This window comes from Sus scrofa, chromosome 13 (assembly GCF_054392235.1).
Source record: "Sus scrofa isolate SSC_HxYL_T2T_F1_AM1 chromosome 13, Sscrofa_HxYL_maternal_Yorkshire_Landrace_v2.0, whole genome shotgun sequence".
Taxonomy (NCBI): domain Eukaryota; kingdom Metazoa; phylum Chordata; class Mammalia; order Artiodactyla; family Suidae; genus Sus; species Sus scrofa.
The window spans coordinates 68,996,032-69,015,537 of record NC_139395.1 but is presented as its reverse complement, the minus strand read 5'-3'; the positions used below and the strand labels follow the sequence as shown (position 1 = coordinate 69,015,537).

Below are 19,506 nucleotides of genomic sequence, written 5' to 3'. Positions count from 1 at the left end.
TGAAAAGATGTCTGACAGTAGAACTTCATAATATGGTTGAAATTGGAATTGTTTATAGACAACATTTTTTAAAGTTAGCATTCAATTTTGAGCCTTGTGGATCACAATCAAGTTTGTTAGACCAAAAAAGTGGCTAGTTTAATATTATTGGAGATGGCAGGTTATAAACTTATACTCAATACAGTGGCCACAGAAAAAAAACTATTTCCATTAAATAATTAATTTTTAAGACAACCTGGAAATAATCCTTAAGAAAATGGGATGAATGCTCAAAAATGATGAAAATTTTTATTCTTGTTTGTCTTCCCTCTAAACAGAGTTAACATGAAATGTTGGAATAATGTCTTTATTTTCAAGCAATGTCTACATCTAGAAGAGGAACATGACTAGATCTCCGAGTCAATGCTGATATGCCTAAGAAAGTACCCAAGAGAAATAATAAAATAATGTTGCAGATTAACATCTATAGGCTGAGAATGTACTCATGCATATATAAAGTAAGAGGGGTACCCACAAATTATATAGATATATAAAAAGTTCTGCAAGAGTGGCTAGTGGGATTAACTTTGGGGAAGTAGGAGAAAGGAGTTGGACAGCAGTCAAGGGAACTTTATAATATTTTATTTTTTAAAAAAGAGAATGAACTTTTGACTTGTGTAATTTACCACCAATTAGAAATCAAAAATAAAGTGAACTATAGCTTGCAAATAAAATAACAATAAATCTATGTTATATAGTTGCATCTATCAGTATTTTGTGATACAGCAAATGCAATACCTATTTCCTATAAATAAATAAATAGCAGTAGCAGCATTGTACTATACAGTCTGTTTATCTGTGCTCCAAGCCTGTGTGTGTGTGTTTGTGTTGCCAAGCAAAGAGTGAAATAACCAGGAAGTGCATAGCTCTACTTTGCAACGTGCTTTCAAATAGTGTTTCTTCATGCATAGCTTCAGTCTCAATTCTTTGGCATTAATAATTTAAAAATATTAATGCTAGTGAATCTGCAGGAATGAGGTCCCATGGTAGATAAAAAGATTCATTTTAGAGACACTAATTTGGAACAATCCAGCCAAAGGCCTTCTCAAGGGACTTTTTGAAGGCTTTACTAATTCCAAATTTGTATCAATTCATTTTTAATATTGAGTGCCTATTATTTGTAAGACTCAGTATGGTCTAAAGCAAGGAGGCTTGTGCTCACAATGTGAAACAAGGGGCATAGCTAGTAATATTAGAGGGAGACAGATCTGTAGTATTTTAGATCAGACTCATCTGGATTTTAAATCCCATTGCACCATTCACTAGCCTTGAAATCCTGGGCAAACCATGAGATACATAATGCCCAGTTCATTGAGCTGTCTGATAGTGAGATCATTGTAAAGGATATGGTGTGGTGCTGTGACATAGTGACTATTCATCAATTCAGTTAATCTGTCTACTCCCAAGGAATGGATGAATATGTAAAGAGCACTCTTTAAATTGTTTTACACACAACCTTTTATTTTGCCTTTCTCAAAACACCAGGTTTAAACAGAGGGATTTTTTTCATTTTGAATTTTAAAATTTTATTTACTCTTCTTAATATGCTTGTCTGATGCCTAATTTTCAAGACTCATACACTGGAGGTTGACAAGGCTTTTGAGGTTACCTGGTCCACTGTCCCCGGAGATGACTTTGATGCATCTTCCACTAATATTTAAGATAAGGAAATCAAAACATTTCCTGGACTATTCTAGTTACTGGTAGAACAACAGGAAATAAAATGAGAGAGAAGGAAGGCCAAGGGAATATGCTGGGGAAGAGGGAGGGTATGAGAGAGGCATTGGGAAAGTATGAACAGCATAGACTAAGAAGGGGAAATACAAAGAAGAGAAGATTGGCGTTCCCTTAGTGGCGCAGTGGTTAAACGAATCCTACGAGGAACTCTGAGGTTGCGGGTTCGATCCCTGGCCTCGCTCAGTGGATTAAGGATCTGGCGTTGCGGTGAGCTGTGGTGTAGGTCGCAGACGCGGCTCCGATCCCGCGGTGCTGTGGCTGTGGCGAAGGCCAGCGGCTACAGCTCCGATTACACCCCTAGCCTGGGAACCTCCATATGCCGCGGGAAGCGGCCCTAGAAAAGGCAAAACAAAAAACAAAAGACAGAAAAAGGAAGAGAAGGTAAAAAGAAAAGGGCCTCGAATAAGTGTAAGGTTAAATGTGAGGAAAGGAAGCAAAGTACCGAGGCATTGCAATTCGTCAGTGCAGGCACTAACAGGGTTTGAGTCAGACGTTCTGGATTTTGGTAATTGTAAAATGCATGACTGTAAGACATTGCTTAACCTCTTTGAGTCGTGTTCTTTGGCGTTCGTGCTCTAATTAAACGAGCTGAGTGGGATGGACGTTCTCTAAACAAGAAAACTATTTCAATAAGGAATTAGAGGAGAGAAAGTGGCAGGAAAAAAACAAAACAAAACAGGAGAGATGCGGGGGAGGAGAGGGAGGAGAGAGAAATCGTCAGAGAAAGATGGAGAGTGAGAGAGAAAGAGAAACTGTTGACAAAGCAGGTGAGAACTAGGGAAAAACCACAGTAACGACGCTTCTGTGGCTACTGAGTAACTGCTCCAATACACCATGCACTGACAACTTGCCAAGTACGTCGTTAGAGGTTTACATGAATAATTTCATGTTACCCTCACATCATCTCTATGAGGCTAAATTCTACCTTCATTTTATAGAAAAGATAGATATCTGAAACAGAGAAGTTTTGTAACTTTCCCAAGGTTGTTACAGCTTAGGGTGGGCGAGAAGGGATACAAACGAGTTACTCACTGCCTGCAATGCCAATGTTGTTAAAATTATCTCTAAGAACCTTCACAGAGGCTTGTTGCATCTAAGACGAACTCTTGCCGGGGTTCCTCTAAGCTATGCCCTGGGTTCAATTTCTAAGCCCCATTCACCGTTTCCCTACTCTGCCTCCCCACTAACAGCGTCCCGTCTCTATGGAGATCGGCGTGAGGCGGGACTTCCTCTCCCACGCACGAGCACTTCCGCCTTGAGCCGGAAGCGCCTTGCCTCACCGAGCGGGTAACGGCGCGTGGGGACTTTTTGGAGACTTGGAGTGGCGGGATCGCGGCTGCTGCGACAGTGACCGACCTGGGCAACCGAGTCCGGCGCAGTGATGCTGACCCCGGCGTTCGACCTCAGCCAGGACCCCGACTTCCTGACTATCGCCATCCGCGTGCCCTACGCCCGGGTCTCGGAGTTTGACGTCTACTTCGAGGGGCTCGACTTCAAGTTCTACGCGAAGCCGTACTTTCTCAGGCGAGTTCCGGGTGTCTGGCGCTGGGGAGAGCATGTTTCAGGAATTCATTCATTTATTCACTCGTTAGATAACTGCTTATCGAGGGAGGCTAAAAGAACAAGGGGAGCACTTCTCGGCATTATAACTGCCTTTTACCGGGGTCTCCGCAGCAGGTGCTGAGAAAACGAACTCTGCGCTCTGAATGCTGCAGAAGCTCATTTTCTTCTTAAATCTTCTTACATTCCCGCGTAGAAGAGATTTCGGAGCCACTTTATAACATGAGGTTTGGGACCATATCACCTTTACAGTTTCTGTCCTGTCTCCCTAGTGCTTGTCCCTTTTGCTGTTTTATTTTCTCTCTGCGTTAGTCCTACTTGCCCTGGGACGGCGCGCACTGACTTCCCAGCTGACCTGTCCTTGTCGGTTTTCTCAGCCCTTCTTCTTGGCTGGCCGCTCCCTACTCCCTGAAATTTTCGCCTTCTTTGGACCCCCGACCTAAATAGCCTCATGCTCCACCTCCTCGTTGTCTGCTCCTTCTCGTTTTGATTTTGCCCCTTCATTGTGCTTGTTGGCCCCCAACCTCAGTAGGGGCCTTCATCAATTAATTCTCTGTTTGCATTTTTCCCCTTGCAGAATAGTAACAGCAGTGATAACAGCTAACACTTATTACTCCCCTTCTGTGTGGTGGGCAAGCAGTGCCTTTAAGTGCTTATGTACATTATCTCATTTTTCCTGGACTCTCATCTTTGGAAATAGGTATTATCACATTAGACCCATTTTACAGAGGACACTGCCAGGTTATTCTTCCTCAACATTGTCAATATCTTGCTCTCTCATTTCCCTCAAATCTCGTCTTTCTTATCAAGTGTAGTTCCAGCGTAACTTGCCTGCCCAAGTAGTTTTTCCCCATACAAACATTCCTCTTGAGTCAAGCTGGTTCCTTCACTGGGCCTGAAGCAGTTTTGCTCGGATATCCATTAGGCCTTAACTTAATCCATCTCCTTGAGCATATTGCACTTCGCTGTTTCTTCAAGGAATGAATGCTATTCATTCCTTGCCTGATTTATTGAGCTCTTGGTTTATTCCAGGCTGTTTTCAGTATTGGGAATATAGTGATGTCTTATGTATTTTACATTCTAATGGGAAGTGAAAAACAATAAGTGAACAAGTTAACATATAACTATAAATGTTGTGATTTCTCTGAAGGAAAATAAAAAGCACTGATAAAGAATAAAATGGAGCCTAAATTTATATGAAGTGGCTACGGAAAGCCCTTCTGAAGATTTGCTGTTTTAGTCAAAACATGAAGAATGGGAGAATGATGATGATGTTGTTAGCAAACATTTATTTTATTTTATTATTTTATTTATTTTATTTTATTTTATATTTTGTCTTTTTGCCATTTCTTGGGCTGCTCCTGCGGCATATGGAGGTTCCCAGGCTAGGGGTCCAATCGGAGCTGTAGCCACTGGCCTACACCACAACCACAGCAACTCGAGATCCGAGCCGTGTCTGCAATGCAATCTACGCCACAGCTCACGGCAATGCCAGATCCTTAATCCACTGAGTGAGGCCAGGGATCGAACCTGAAACCTCATGGTTCCTAGTGGATTCGTTAACCACTGAGCCACGACAGGAACTCCAACATTTATTGAATTTTAGCTGCAAATTAGGTCTTTATGTGAACTGTGTCACTTGATTTTAAGATAAGCCTACAAAGTATGTTCTGTTACTTGCCCATATTACAAATGCTTAATCAGAGGCTCAGAAAAAAGATCTTAAATGGGGTAAGATTGTAAAATAAATACAATAAAATAAAAATTTCAGAATAAAAGCCACTTGCTTAACTTGGGAATTTTGATGAAGACAAAATAGTAGGCTCTATGTAAAGCAGTTTTAAGAGTATTTCTTTTTTTTCCTTTTCTCTTTTTATGGCCTCACCTGAGGCATATGGAAGTTCCCCGGACAAGGGATAAATCGGAGTTGCAGCTGCAGGCCTACCCTATAGCCACAGCAACATCAGATATGAGTTGCATGTGTGACCTACACTGCAGCTTGCAGCAACGCAGGATTCTTAACCCACTGTGTGAGGCTGGGGATCAGACCTGCATCCTTATGGACACTATGTCGGGTTCTTAACCCGCTGAGCCACACTCCTAAAGAGTATTCTTTGTGCAGACTGATTCATTCCTTGGGTAACAGAGGCTTGGGAGTTGGGCACGTATAGGTCTCAGTACACTTAAAGTTATGTGACTTTTGAGAAGTTATTCAGTTTCAGTTTCCTGATCTGTAAAATGGGGCTAGTATTAGTGATCTTAAAAAGTTGATATGAGGATTGAGATAATGCATGCATAATCCTTATTACTGAGCCTAGTAATTAAGTATGTATTTAATAAATGGTAAGTATTATTATTTATTAAGAGGGCCTACTGTTGCAGTTTTCTGTTGCCAGATAATCAGTCAAACCTAATGGTGTAAAATAGCAATCATTTACTCTCTCTCCTGGTTTTAATGCCTTAGGAATTTGGTAAGACTTTGGCTTGGCTCTTCTGGGCTGACGTCTTTAATTTAGTTGTAATCACATGGCAGCTGGACTTGAGACAGGAAGGGCCAAAGCAGCTGGGACAGATGGGGTAGGTGGAGGAGGGAATCTCTGTGTAGTCTCAGAACCTCCCTACATGGTCTATTTCATGGTCTAGTTTGTGATTCCTTCAGGGAGTTGGACTTCTACCATAATAGCTGAAGGTTTTAAGAGCAAATATTCTAGGGAGCAAGGTAGAATCTGTATCACCTTTTATAATCTAACCTCAGAAATTACAGTGTCACTTTTGCTTTATTGTTTAGGTTAAAACATTTCCAGAAGCCCACTCAGTTTTTAGGAGAGGAAACATTGATTGCATTGTTGCGAGGAGTGAGGTGAGACGGGCTGTCTTTGAAAATATAGTTTTGCTACAGTATACCAAAGATGAGTAAAACCTCACCCCTTTCCTTGAGGAATTAACAGGGAAGGTGGATCTGTGAACACATATAATTTTACCATCATGCATTAAGAACTTAACTCTGGAGTTCCTGTTGTGTCTCAGTGGGTTAAAAACCCAACATAGTGTCCGTGAGGATGCAGGTTTGATCCTTGGCCTCGGTCAGTGTGTTAAGGATCCAGTGTTGCCATGAGCTGTGGCGAAGGTTGCAGGTGTGGCTCGGATCCTGTGCCACACACAAAGAAAAGAAAAAAAATTAACTCTGTACTTACACAAAGTTTAGGAGAAGAGAGTTGATAATAATGGCTTATATTTTCTGAATGCTTGCCTATTGTACCAGCCACTAAGCTTTTTGCATTATCCTCTTTCTCACAGTAACCCATGGATAAATTCTGTTATTTTTCCATTTTTATAGATGAGGAATATGAGCCTTGAACTGAATTAACTTGCACAAAGCAAGTGACAGAGGTGATAAATGGCAGAACTGGGACTCAATTCAGATTCTGATAGTGAAGTTAATGTTTCTACCCATTATAACAAGATGACTTATTAATAACTGTATCCTTATGTTGGGTTTAGAAGGTTTGTTTGTTTGTTCGTTTGTTTTTTGTCTTTTTAGGGCTGCACCTGAGGCATATGGAAGTTCCCAGGCTGGGGGTTGAATTGTAGCTTTGGCTTCGGGGCTACACCACAGCCACAGCAACACTTCTGCCACCTACACCACAGCTCACGGCAGCCCTGGATCCTTAACCCACTGATCGAGGCTAGGGAGCAGACCTGCGTCCTCATGGATACTAGTTGGGTTTGTTTCTGCTGAGCCACAATAGGAAGTCCTAGGAGGGATTTTTGCTCAGAAAATGTGTTATAGCTCCAGGAAATATTGGGCTCAAAGGTAAGTAGATTGTAAAGCCCTGGACCTTTTGGGGTCTGCCAAGTCTGATGATGATGATGATAGAATAGGAAGCAAGGAGGAGAGGGGTATGGAAGGAAAAGAGGTTCGTATTTTAAATTTGGAATAGACTGGAGCTGCCCTGATGTATAGTACTGGTGAGTTTAAATTATCTAGTCAGTATCAAACAGCCATAGAAGTTTTTTTAATATAAAAGTGACCATCAAATTTGTGTTTTAGAAAAGTTCCTTTGGGTCCTTTGGGGAAGACTGACTGACTCAGGGCAAAACTACAAGTAGAGAAATCAGTTCATTTCCTTTAGTAGGAAAGAGGGGGAAATCCCTATGTAGTAATAATGAGATTTGAAAAAAATACTTTAGTTTTCTGCCTCTCCCCCCCTTTTAAGCAGTAATTTGCCCAGTATGAATGCTTGTTTTTGTTGGTTCTTTATACTTTCCTATTTTTTGGTGGTTCTTTTTTTTTGAGGGGGGAAGCCAATTAGTACACTTTTAGTGAGCCCCCTGCTCTTTCAGGCACCAGGTATATAAATAACTCTCATTAGAAAGGGGAAAGTATTATAGCAGTAGTGATAACTAATAATTATTGTGGCTTTTCTTTTCAAGTATTTTATCAGTGACTAGCACCTACTCAAACCAAACGATGAGTCATCTCTGATTTCTTTTTTCTTGGCTAGGAAAGAAATCTAAATTATTTAGTTTGTGACATTTAAATGCTGAGGAATATCCTTTGAAAATGGTTGATAGATTTCAATGGTAGATGCATACTTTCACCATATGGTCCCTTACGAGGCCTTGTAATTTAAGGACTTCATGAGACCTTTTATTAAATCTGCAGATTAACCCTTCCTGGAAGAATTGTAGAAAATGGAAGTGAGCAGGGATCCTATGATGCAGATAAAGGTATTGACTTTGAAATTTTTGTTAGTTTTTTTCTTTGGATTCTTCATGTTGGAGTAGCTTGGTAATAATCTCAAGGTACTCTGGGGACCTTTAGGTGTATGGCAACTGCGATCTGTTTCTGTTACTGTTTATTGTTTCTTAATTGTCAGTGCCTGTTATTCAAGGTCTTCTTAACAGTTAATAATTTTCTCAATCCTTTGTAGTACTTTACAATATTCTTTAAAGTTAAATTAGTTAAGTACCCTGGCTCTGTTTTCTAGAAGTTTTATTTCCTGTTTTTCCCTACATGTAGTAAGTGTTTAAAAGTTGAAGTTGGATTGTGGCAGTTGACAGATTAGAAAAGATGTGGATGATTTTTGTAAGTTGTGAGTTGAGTTTTGTCTTTTTTTCTTTTGAAAATTTTTTTAAATTTACTTTTTTAATTGAAGCCTAATTGATTGACAATGTTGTGTTAGTTCCAGATGTACAGCAAAGTGATTCATTTATATATACATCTATTTCCTTCTTTCTGGTACAGTTTTCATTCTTTTTTTTTTTAAGTATTTTTATTTATTTATTTATTTATTTATTTGTCTTTTTGCTATTTCTTGGGCCGCTCCTGCGGCATATGGAGGTTCCCAGGCTAGGGGTCGAATAGGAGCTGTAGCCACCGGCCCACGCCAGAGCCACAGCAACTCGGGATCCGAGCCGTGTCTGCAACCTACACCACAGCTCACGGCAACGCCAGATCGTTAACCCACTAAGCAAGGGCAGGGACTGAACCCACAACCTCATGGTTCCTAGTTGGATTCGTTAACCACTGCGCCACGCCGGGAACTCCAGTTTTCATTCTTAAAATTTAATTACATGTTGGCGAGAGAGAAACTGTCCATAGGGGCATTTAAAAACTAGGAGTTCCCGTCATGGCGCAGTGTTAACAAATCCCACTAGGAACCGTGAGGTTGCGGGTTCGATCCCTGGCCTTGCTCAGTGGGTTAAGGATCCGGCATTGCCGTGAGCTGTGGTGAAGGTCGCAGACATGGCTCGGATCCCGCGTTGCTGTGGCTCTGGCGTGGGCCGGTGGCTACAGGTCCGTTTGGACCCCTAGCCTGGGAAATCCATATGCCTCTGGAGCGGCCCAAGAAATAGCAAAAAGACAAACAAAACAAAACAAAAAAAAACAAAACTAATTGAATTTTTCTCTTAGTTGATAAGCCCTTTATTTCAGCTCTTCTTGAAACCATTTATTCTCCTACTCTAGAAGCCACTGGATTTTCCTTTGTCACTGTATCTGGAATAATAATACCTTGTGTACTGTGGTGTGATTTATTCAGTGAATATTTATTGACCTCAGTGACATAGGGTAAGGGAGGAAAGTTGGAATGAAAGAGTTTAATGACAAAGTTCTAACCCATAACACAGTGAAGTATAAGAAAACTGCCTTTCTAGGTAGTAAATCGGCTTTTAATTGCAGATAAGTTGCATACTGAAGCAAAGTTATTAAATTTTGAAAGCACATGGGGCTTGGGAAGGAATATGTGGAACTCTTTGGGTTTAGTCATATTAGATATGTTAGAATACGGCCAGGTACACTGAAAGAAATACAGTGTTTTAAAATGTAAGAGTAGTGAATAATGTAATCTGTTCATAGGGGAGCCTAGATGAGGCTGATAAACAGAATCAAGGAAAGAAAAGAACATGGATGGAATTAAGTCTGTGTTAGACACACTTTAGGACTATATCTCTTGAGATATCACAGAACTTTATCAAGCCGTCATTGCCTTATTTAAGATTTTGTATACGCTTGTAACTGCTGCTATTCTTTATTGGATTAGATATTCTGATTTCCACCCCCTAGTCCAGAAATAAATCTTATGAATAGCTACTGGCCAAACCTAAGCTATTGCCTTCTCAGATCATTGAGTTTTTGACATGACCTTTTAATATTCTCAATAGTTTAAAGTGATTTGGAGTAAGATTTAAGCATTCTGTGGGCTTTAATAGATAAATTTCTCCAGGAGATGACAGCTGAATCAGCAGTTCTGAAAAACCTTGTTTGAGCCTTTTTCTATCTTGATTTTTCATCACTACATAATAAGGGCATAATTTTGGACCTCTGTGAAATAGAATTATAGTATACTAAGATGTGTATTTTTTATATATATTTGTGAAGTCTTTGAATTTTTTAATCTATGTTTTAAGCATAAAACAATTTATCTTTAAGGAATTTTTACCATTCGATTGCCTAAAGAAACTCCTGGCCAGCATTTTGAAGGGCTGAATATGTTAACTGCTCTGCTGGCACCAAGAAAGTCGAGGACTGCAAAACTACTTGTTGAAGAAATAGGTATGTGTGTTGCATTTGGGAGGAAATAAAGGTAAATGAAGGTTTGGAAGGCTATATGTTTGTAGGGGAAAAGGGATATAGCAAATAGAAAATTGGAGAAAATTCTTCCAGTGACAGGCTAAGGAGGTCATATGATGCTGTGTGAAAATAGCTCATTTGGTGACCAATAATTTAAAGACATAAACAACTCTATTGAACCAGTAGGTCAGTCATTTGAAATATAATCTCTGTTTGGCAAAGTATTAGCCTTTTGAGCTAAAATCAGAAGCCTATAATTCATTGTAAACAATACAGGGAACACCATCTAGGTCAAGAAATGGAACATTTCCCATACCCTGGAGTCTTCCCCTCTGTCCCCTCTTGGTTATTTTTCCCTTCCTTACTCTGCAGGGTAATCCCTACTCCCAGTTTTGCCTGTGGTATTGTATATAAAATTCGTTTTGTAGGTGTTCTTTGTTATCTGGCTTCTTTTATAACATTTTTGTGAGATTTATCCATAGATGGCTGAGGTCTGTTTGCTTCATTGCATTTATTATTTATACATCCTACTATTGATGGAACTTTGGGTTAATTCCTTTTTTTTTTTTTTTTGGATAATAAGAATAGTGAGGCAAGGGGTAGGTGAAATAGGTGAATGGGATTAAGACAAACAAACATCCAGCAATATAATAAGCAAGCTACGAGGATTATAATATACAGCGTAAAGAATATGGTCAGTAGTAATGTAATAACTTTGGGGACAGGTGGTTATTAGAATTACTGTGGTGATCATTTTGTAATGTCCGCAAATGTCGTCATTGTGTAGTATACCCAAAATGAACACAATATTATACATTAACTATATTTCAATTAAAAAAAAGAACAGTGAAAGTATGAATATTCTTTTTTAAAACATTTTTATTGAAATATAGTTAATTTACAATGTTGTGTTAGTTTCAGGTATACAGTAGAGGGATTCAGTTTTATATATATATATAAATATATTTATATTCCTTTTTACATTCTCTTCCATTATAGATTATTACAAGATATTGAGTATAGCTCCCGGTGCTATACAGTAGGCCTTCGTTGGTTGTCTCTTTTATATACAGTGGCATGTATATTTTAATTCTGAACTCCTAATTTATCCTTCCCTCCCCCCTCCTACTTTCACCTACGCATGTTCTTATACTTGTCTGTTAGGGTACATGGGCAGGCATTTTTTTCCTATACTTCTTCCCTGGGTCGTACTTAGGAAATCCAGTGCTTTAAAAAAATTAGTGTTTCGCATGTTTAGGTGTTTCTGAGGTTTCTGAGGAAGGAGTAGAAGATGACGATGAAGAGTTTGATTGGGAAATTGAACAGTCCCCCTATGAAGAGGTACCCGAAAGTGCTCTGAATCCAGAGTGCCGCTATGGATTTGGAAACTTACGATCAGGGGTGTTTCAGCGGTTACAGGTATGTTTTTCTAAAAGTTCTGGGTATACACCAAGGGTTTTACCATTTGCATGTTTTGATTTCTGTTCTGCTCATTCCTGGAGATTTTTTTTTTTTTGTCTTTTTGCCTTTTCTAGGGCTGCTCTTGCGGTATATGGAGGTTACCAGGCTAGGGGTCGAATCGGAGCTGTAGCCACCGGCCTACGCCAGACCCACAGCAATGCAGGATCCGAGCCATGTCTGCAACCTACACTACAGCTCATGGCAACGCCGGATCCTTAACCCACTGAGCAAGGCCAGGGATCGAACCTGCAACTTCATGGTTCCTAGTCGGATTCATTAACCAGTGAGCCATGACAAGAACTCCTCCTGGAGACTTTTTATGTGCATGGGGACATGTTTGGAGCACAAAGGAGAACTCCTTATATGTAGTGGCTACACAGACTTGCCCTTGCTTCCATTACACTGACTGTGCTGCCCAGTTGCACTCTCCTTACAGGTGGAAAATGTATTGGTACTTTCTTTTTTCTCTACTTCATTTGTTATTCTACACATGAAGTTTTCAAAATATAAAACAGAACACCTCTCTCATACTTCCTAAAAATCTTTATGTTTCATTCTTCTAAAAAGTGAAAATCTTATACTTTTGGCATGATGCCTCTCATTTTATTTATTTATTTGGCTGAGCCTGTGGGATTTTGGAGTTCCCAGGTCAAGGACTGAACCTGTACCACAGTAGCAACCCATATCAGGTGCTACCAGGGAACTCTTCTCTTGTTCTATATGTAAATGAGACATAGTATTCTTGGTGAGAATGAGTTTGTGTCTTTTGGTCAAATTGTTTTGTTCTTGGCGTACAGTAGGCACTTTTGTCTGTTGACTCTTGTTGGGGGTTTTATGTCATCTCTTGTTAAAATCTGATCATTTTTAGGCCAAAAAGGAAAGATACCACTCTTTCTCTTCCTCAAATAGTGTAGGAAATCCTACCTCATGAATGAAATGGAGATTTTGGATTATTTTGTGCTTAACATTGTTTTATAGAAAACAGTGTAATTAGTGTCTTAATTTTTTTTAGATGGAAGAAACATTGATGAACAGTGGTTTCTTTTCTTTTTTTAAAAAATTCATCCCTATCTGACCTACTTAGCATTTGGTTTATTATAGTAAGAAATGTTTGAGTCTGCTAAGGGAAGGTAAAGGACCTATGTTTTGGTTCCACCTCTACCTCTATTTAGATTTGGGATGCAGACCAGTTATTTGACCACAAATTAAGCTTTGTCTCCTTTTTGTAAAATAATGATAAATTTTCTCACTAACTATATCAGGCCATTTAGAAAATTTAAGGAGATGCTACATTGTGGAAAGTCTTTGGAAAAAAAAAAAGAATAGAATGCTTGAAAGACCTCTGCCCTTGGGAAATATAAAATGCTCTCAAGACTTCTTAAAGGAAACAAAATTGGGATTTACTTAAGAGCGAATAATGCCAATAAAATACTTCCTTCATAAACCTATGTGCTTTTCTGCTGATTTATGGTTTCTACATAGTCTTTCTCCCTAATCACATTCCCTGGTTATCTCTGTGGTCATAAGAATAGAGTCAAATTTTGTCTACAGCAGAAACTACAGCAAATGGACCTCAGTTGTTTAGCAAAGAGCTGGTTTGTGGTCAGTCTATTTGGGGCTTGTCCGTCTAAAGCTATAAATGAAAAAGAAAAGTCACACAGTCTAAAGACAGATAGTATGTTTAGATTGAAAGTGCTTCTTAAGGTCAGGGAATTTGGCTTCTTTTTCTTCTTTTTTTTCTTTTTTTGGTCTTTTTAGGGCTGCACCCACAGCATATGGAGGTTCCCAGGCTAGGGGTCGAATCAGAACTGTAGCCATCAGCCTACACCACAGCCACAGCAATGCTAGATCCGAGCCATGTCTGTGACCTACACCATAGCAAACAGCAATGCTGGACCCTTAACCCACTAAGCAAGGCCAGGGATAGAGCCTGCATCCTCGTGGATGCTAGTCAGATTTGTTTCTACTGAGCCATGACAGGAACTCTGGAACTTGGTTTCTTAATTGTTGCTGCTGTTGAGGGAAGTTCCTTTCAAGGGGCTTCTGCCACGTTGCTGAGAAGATGCATAGATGCCATGTTATGAGCCTAGGCCAGTGATTGTGAGGTCATATATTCTTCTTGTCTGTTGAAAATGTTCACTAAGTAAGTAACTTAGATTGGTTTAAGAAAAACTGTTCTTTTAATCTTTTTGAATGTCTTAAGTAATGCACCAAATCTCTAGATCCTTGTCACCCAGCTTAAAAAATAAAACCATACTGGCATTTTTGGAGCCCTTGTGTGTCTTTTTCTGACTACACTTTCTATTCCTCCTTGAGGAATGAACCACTGAATTTAATGTTTAATCTTCATAAACAGTTAGCTTGATTGTCTAAAATTTTTAAACTGGCCTCTAAATTTCCATTGAATAAACACTGCTGTTCTAAATTGAATACCTTTTTTCCCCAATGTAGGGAAAAACCAAGGTGCATTTGAGAAAATTCTAAAGACTATTGTAAATGGTAATTCTGTTAACAGTTTAGGGTTATAATCCTACATGTACAGTACAGGGGTCATAAAAAATTCTGAAACTAAAAGTTTTTTCTTTGTTTTTCATGGCTCTACCTGTGGCATATAGAAGTTCCTGTGCCAGGAATTGAATCTGAACTGCAGCTGTAACCTATGCTGCAGCTGTGGCATCTCCAAATCCTTTAGCTTGCTGCACCCAGGGATTGATTCCGCACTTCCTTAGTGATCTGAGCCACTGCAGTGGGATTCTTAACTCACTGCACCTCAGCTGGAACTCCTAAAAGTTTTTTATATTGAGTTTGATGGCAAAACCTGATCTGAACTGATGTGAATCTTTCAATGGCAATTTTTTTTTTTTTTAAATCTTACCCAGTGTGCATATTGAAAGACTTTGCTAAAGAAGTAGTAATGAATTTGAATACAAGGTGCTGCCACCACACTTCAGGAGGGGGTTAAATAAAACATGGTATGTGCGTGCACTACATTACTTTTCTGAACTCTTCAAAGTCTGAATCCTGAAGCTCACCTCTGTCCAGGCAACCCGGGTAACACAGGTGGACCTCCACTGACTGCAGTGACAGCTGACAGCTGCTGAGTGTGTCCTTGAGCGGCACCAGGCTGGGCTCTTGTGTATATTGGCTTTACATCATGACTCCATCGTGGCCTCGCCACTTTCACGTATGTGCATTTTATCAGTGGACACACCAATATATAGTCCTTAAAGAATATTGTGTTTATTCACATGAATTGAGTATAAGGTCTGTGGTATCTTTCAAATCATTCATGATTTTCAGGAAATATTAGAACTTTCAAAAACCATATGTGAACAGTGATTAAGGGACACTCCCTTTGGGGTATTAAGGGAGATGTATTTCTTGAGATGATGCCACAAAAATCTTACCTAATTGGTATTACTTGCAGAGTTCTCTTGCATTTATACCTGTCTATCACGTGGTTAAAAACTGAGTGATCATTTAAGAGTAACATGTGAGACCTTTTTTTCCTAGTAATCCAGCTGGAGGGCACCAAGACCATTACTGCATAAACAAAAGAGCTTTGAGATCAGCTCTTCTGTTTTAAAATAATGTTTTTAAAAAACCATCATTTTCTCAAATGCTGATAAAATGTTTTCTCACAAGTTTATAGTTCCTCTAGTTCTGCCTTTGGATGAGAAAATATCCATAAAGTTTTGTTGACTACTCATATTTTACTAGTATTTTTACAATCTCCTTTTCCCCCCTATTAAATGAAATACAGCTTCATATTTCTCTAATGATAATAGCAATAGAGGAGTTTCTGTTGTGGCTCAGTGGTAACAAACCCGACTAGTATCCATGAGGATGCAGGTTTGATCCCTGCCCTCACTCAGTGGGTTAATGATCTAGTGTTGCTGTGACCTGTGGTGTAGCTCGCAGACGCATCTCAGATCCCACATTACTGTGGCTGTGGTGTAGGCCGGCAGCTACAGCTCTGATTCGACCCCTAGCCTAGGAACTTCCTTATGCCATGAGTACGGTCCTAAAAAGAAAAAAAGAAAAGAAAAGAAAAGCAATAGATATTCATTATGAAAATACAGTATAACAAAGTAAAGCATCCATAATTCCAATACCCAGGTATCTTCTCTTAATTGAATAATTTAATCCTTTTTTGTGGGGAGGGGTATAGTCTTTCATATTATTTTCCCTCCAGCCACTTACACAGAGTTTGCTTGTGAACGTCTATATTTTATCCTGATACTAGGAAGGAGGTAAAAATATTTTTGCTGAAACATTCTCTGTCACTACTCTCCTCCCACACATGCATGCATGCATGTGCATGTGCACATACCCACACACACACACACTCACACTCTTTCTTTCCTTTCTGAAATCACTGCCAGCCACGGAGCGCCTTTGGAAAACTGCCCTGGCTTCCTCAAGTCAGAGCTTCACAACAGACTCCTGGCGGCCGTGGCTGCCAGCAGCAACACTCCTCAAGTCTGTGGGCACCAACCCAGCAGGCTCCCAGGACCACTGCTGCCAGCAACCACAGGATGCTGGCTTGCTGGCTCTTTCCTTCCCTCAGCTCTGCTAGTAACCCGAGGCCGTTGCTTCCAGAAGCCCTACTGGCCCAATGGGCACACAGTTTTTGACTTGTTCTTTGGAGGGTCTCTGCTTTAGCTCTGACGAAACTTATATTAGCATGATTTAGATCCTGCATGAGCTTCTCTGGGCCCCACCCATCTTTAAATAACTCTCCTGGTAGTGACCATAACAGTGCTTTAAAAACATCAACAAAAAAGCCCTGCTGTCATGTACCATTTCTCATCCTCTTTTCTCCTGTCCCTTTGGTTGACTGATGCCTTAAATAGATATCACTACCCCAAACTACCTTCACTTTTTAGTTTGTTCCAGTTTCTCTTGCGTGTCCAGTGTGCACAGGGCCACTGTGGATGGTTGTGTAAAGGACAGGCCTGAGTGGGGCTTGCACTCCTGCAAATGTTTGCATTCTTGGGCCTGGCACTGCGTAGCTGTGTGTGAGTCTGGAGGCTGGGGGTGGAGGGAGAGAGGGTGGAGGCTGGTTCTTACTGTTGGCCCCACAGGAGAGAGGCCTTGTCTATGTGTTTATTTCCAGGTCTCCAGCACCAGAGCAGCATGTTGCTCAGAGCAGGCCTCACACCGTTTGCTGAATGAATGATTTGAAACTGAACCTTAGGCACTGTGCTGGGATACAGTGCAAAAAAATACCAGACCTCTGGCCTCATGGAATGTTCTAGTGGGGGGGGGGTGCAGTAACTGGGTAAAGCTCAAATCCACAAGGTAATTTCAGGTGGTGACAAGTGAAGAAGTGGGTGATGTGAGAATTGGGAAGTGTGCTACCTTGGCTAGGAGGCCTCTTGAGGAGGTGACGTTTGCACTGAGTCCTGAATGATGAGGAGGATACTGAAAACACAGAGACTCAGAGTTCCAGAAATGGCAAGAAGTTTGATTTGTGACTTGGGCATATTTGAGCCAGAAGGGGAAGGTAGGAGATGAGGTTGAAGTTCAAGACAGGGGCTGGATTCTGCAGAACTTTGAGTTGTGATCGGAGTCTAGGTTTATTCTCTATGCAGTTAGTGCTTTGAAATGTCCGAGGTTTCTTTAGTCCACTTATCCCATTAAACGTGAGTCTGCAAGATTATACCTCATGTCTGGTTCAGATGAAGTAATGAAGCAGGACATTTTAATCCCTTTTAAAATTTAATTTTTTTTAAACTTTTTATTGCTACTTGAAAACAAGGAAGCTGAAGAGGAGGGAGGGTGTGTGCTCTGGGTAGGAAGTCAGCCCCTGAGCAGCGGGGAACAGCAATGGAGCAGGGAGTCGGAGGGAAAGAAACCGGGAAAGAAACCGATGTTATTGAATGATCGTGCCCTGTATTTATGCCTTACTTGTACTACTGCATTTAATCCTTGTGGCAGCCTATGGGAGCCAGAATGATGCTCCCTCCCCCCGTCCCTGCCCAGATGTCCATGTGCTAATCCCCAGAATATTGAATATGTTATGTTACATGACAGAAAGGACCAGGCACACGTGATTAAGTTGAGGATCTCGTGATGGGGAGATGAGCGTGGATTATCCACATGGGCCCTATTTAAGCACAGGGTCCTTACAAGACCTAAGTAGAGAGCATGTGAGAAGAGAAGCCGAGGGAGAGGGATCTTTGTGGTGAGGGGCTCCCAGCCCAGGAATGAGGGGAATCAGCCTCTAAGGTGGAAAAGGCAAAGAAATAGATTGCGTCCCAGAACCTCCAGAAAGGACCCAGAGTAGCCTTCACCTTCATTTTAGCCCAGTGAGACTGACTTTGGATTTCTGACCTCTAGAACCATGAGAGAGTTCGCTTGTGTTCAAGCCATCATGTTAGTGGTAGTTTGTTACAGTGACGAGAGGCAACCAGTGCCCACCCTGTGACAGAGGTCTGTCTAACTGTTCACAGTGAGGTTGTACAGTTATACTGCAGCTGGGTTTCAAGTTCAGGTTTTTCTAACTCCAGAGTCACATCTTTTCTGCTTCATGAGGCTGTTTTCTGAAATGTGTGTGTGTGTGTGTGTTTGGGAAGGTTGGGGCAGGGAACTCCTTGGGGCTAGAAGGAGGGAAGAAATCAGGGGATTGGAGGGTGCTGGGGAGGGGTCCATGGGGTCCATGAGCAGGAAGTGGCTCTGAGCACTTATCTGGCTGAGGTGGGTCTTGTGGACACTGCACCATTCTCCCCTCCTTCAGGGCCCACATCGCTGCCACTCCAAGCTGTGTGGCCCAGGAGCTGACTTCAGGTAGGTGGGGAGGCAGAGAAGTGAGGAGGAGTCCAGGCTGCATTGCTGGGGAAGAGGTGTTTTGCATGGAATACGCTAGAACTCTGAATGCATTTTCCTGATGAAGCATTGCTGCACACTTGTAAACTCTTTGTGTTGTGAGTGCTCTACTTCTAGTTTATTTTGAATTGAATGAACTTGTGGGCTGCCCCAAGAATCTATTATATATAATAGCATGTCTATAGGGAAAAGCATTCTGAGTCTCCCCGAAGTAAGTTGTAAAAGAACTTTGGGAATGCAAATTTTTCCAAGTTTGGAAACAGCCATTGATCTGGTTTTTGCCCAGAGTGTTTGTACTTTAAGGAATTAAGTTCTCTGGGCTTTTCATTATACGAACATGCTTAGATTAAATGTTGAAGTTAACCTGAGCTATATGAATTGTGTTAGGGATGAGAGGTTTTTTGTTTTTTGTTTTCCCAACTTTTTTAAATGTGGAAATTTTGATGGTGTTGGGAGGCTTTGTTTTCTAGTCTCTCCCTGGCTGAGTCCATATAGCTCATTTCATTGTAGTGATTTTGCTGGACTATAGCTGTTGACTGTAAACCAGGTGTTAGGCACTAATCAACTGTTGGGTTTACAAGTCGTGTTTTAATAGTTTGCCTCCACGATGCTCTACCAGGTTATTTCCCTTGATTTCATTTCAGCTAATATTCTTCAAGCTGTTTGCAGTTTGCTTACCTCTCTTTTGGGGTTGGTAGTAGGAAGGGGTATGTTGAAGAAAGAAAAAAGATAGGGCTTCAGGAATATTTTGCCCTGTAAAACTTGCTTTCCTTCATGATTCTGATCACAAGAAAAAAGACCGT

The 19,506-nt window shown here is 40.7% G+C and overlaps 1 protein-coding gene across 15 annotated transcripts in view; it reads left to right on the top strand.

Moving 5' to 3' along the window:
- Positions 1-3,028: 3,028 nt before the first annotated feature.
- SHQ1 (SHQ1, H/ACA ribonucleoprotein assembly factor) overlaps positions 3,029-19,506 on the top strand; it is a 287,083-nt gene continuing 270,605 nt past the window's right edge. For all 15 annotated transcript variants that reach the window (XR_014823534.1, XR_014823530.1, XR_014823536.1 and 12 more), the window contains exons 1-4: positions 3,029-3,300; positions 8,003-8,067; positions 10,271-10,393; positions 11,670-11,830. Coding sequence is in view for 5 of the 15 variants with exons in the window: in XM_084989028.1 (XP_084845154.1) it covers positions 3,158-3,300; positions 8,003-8,067; positions 10,271-10,393; positions 11,670-11,830 (492 nt within the window). In the remaining 10 variants the exon portion in view is untranslated. The remainder of the gene's footprint in view (positions 3,301-8,002; positions 8,068-10,270; positions 10,394-11,669; positions 11,831-19,506) is intronic.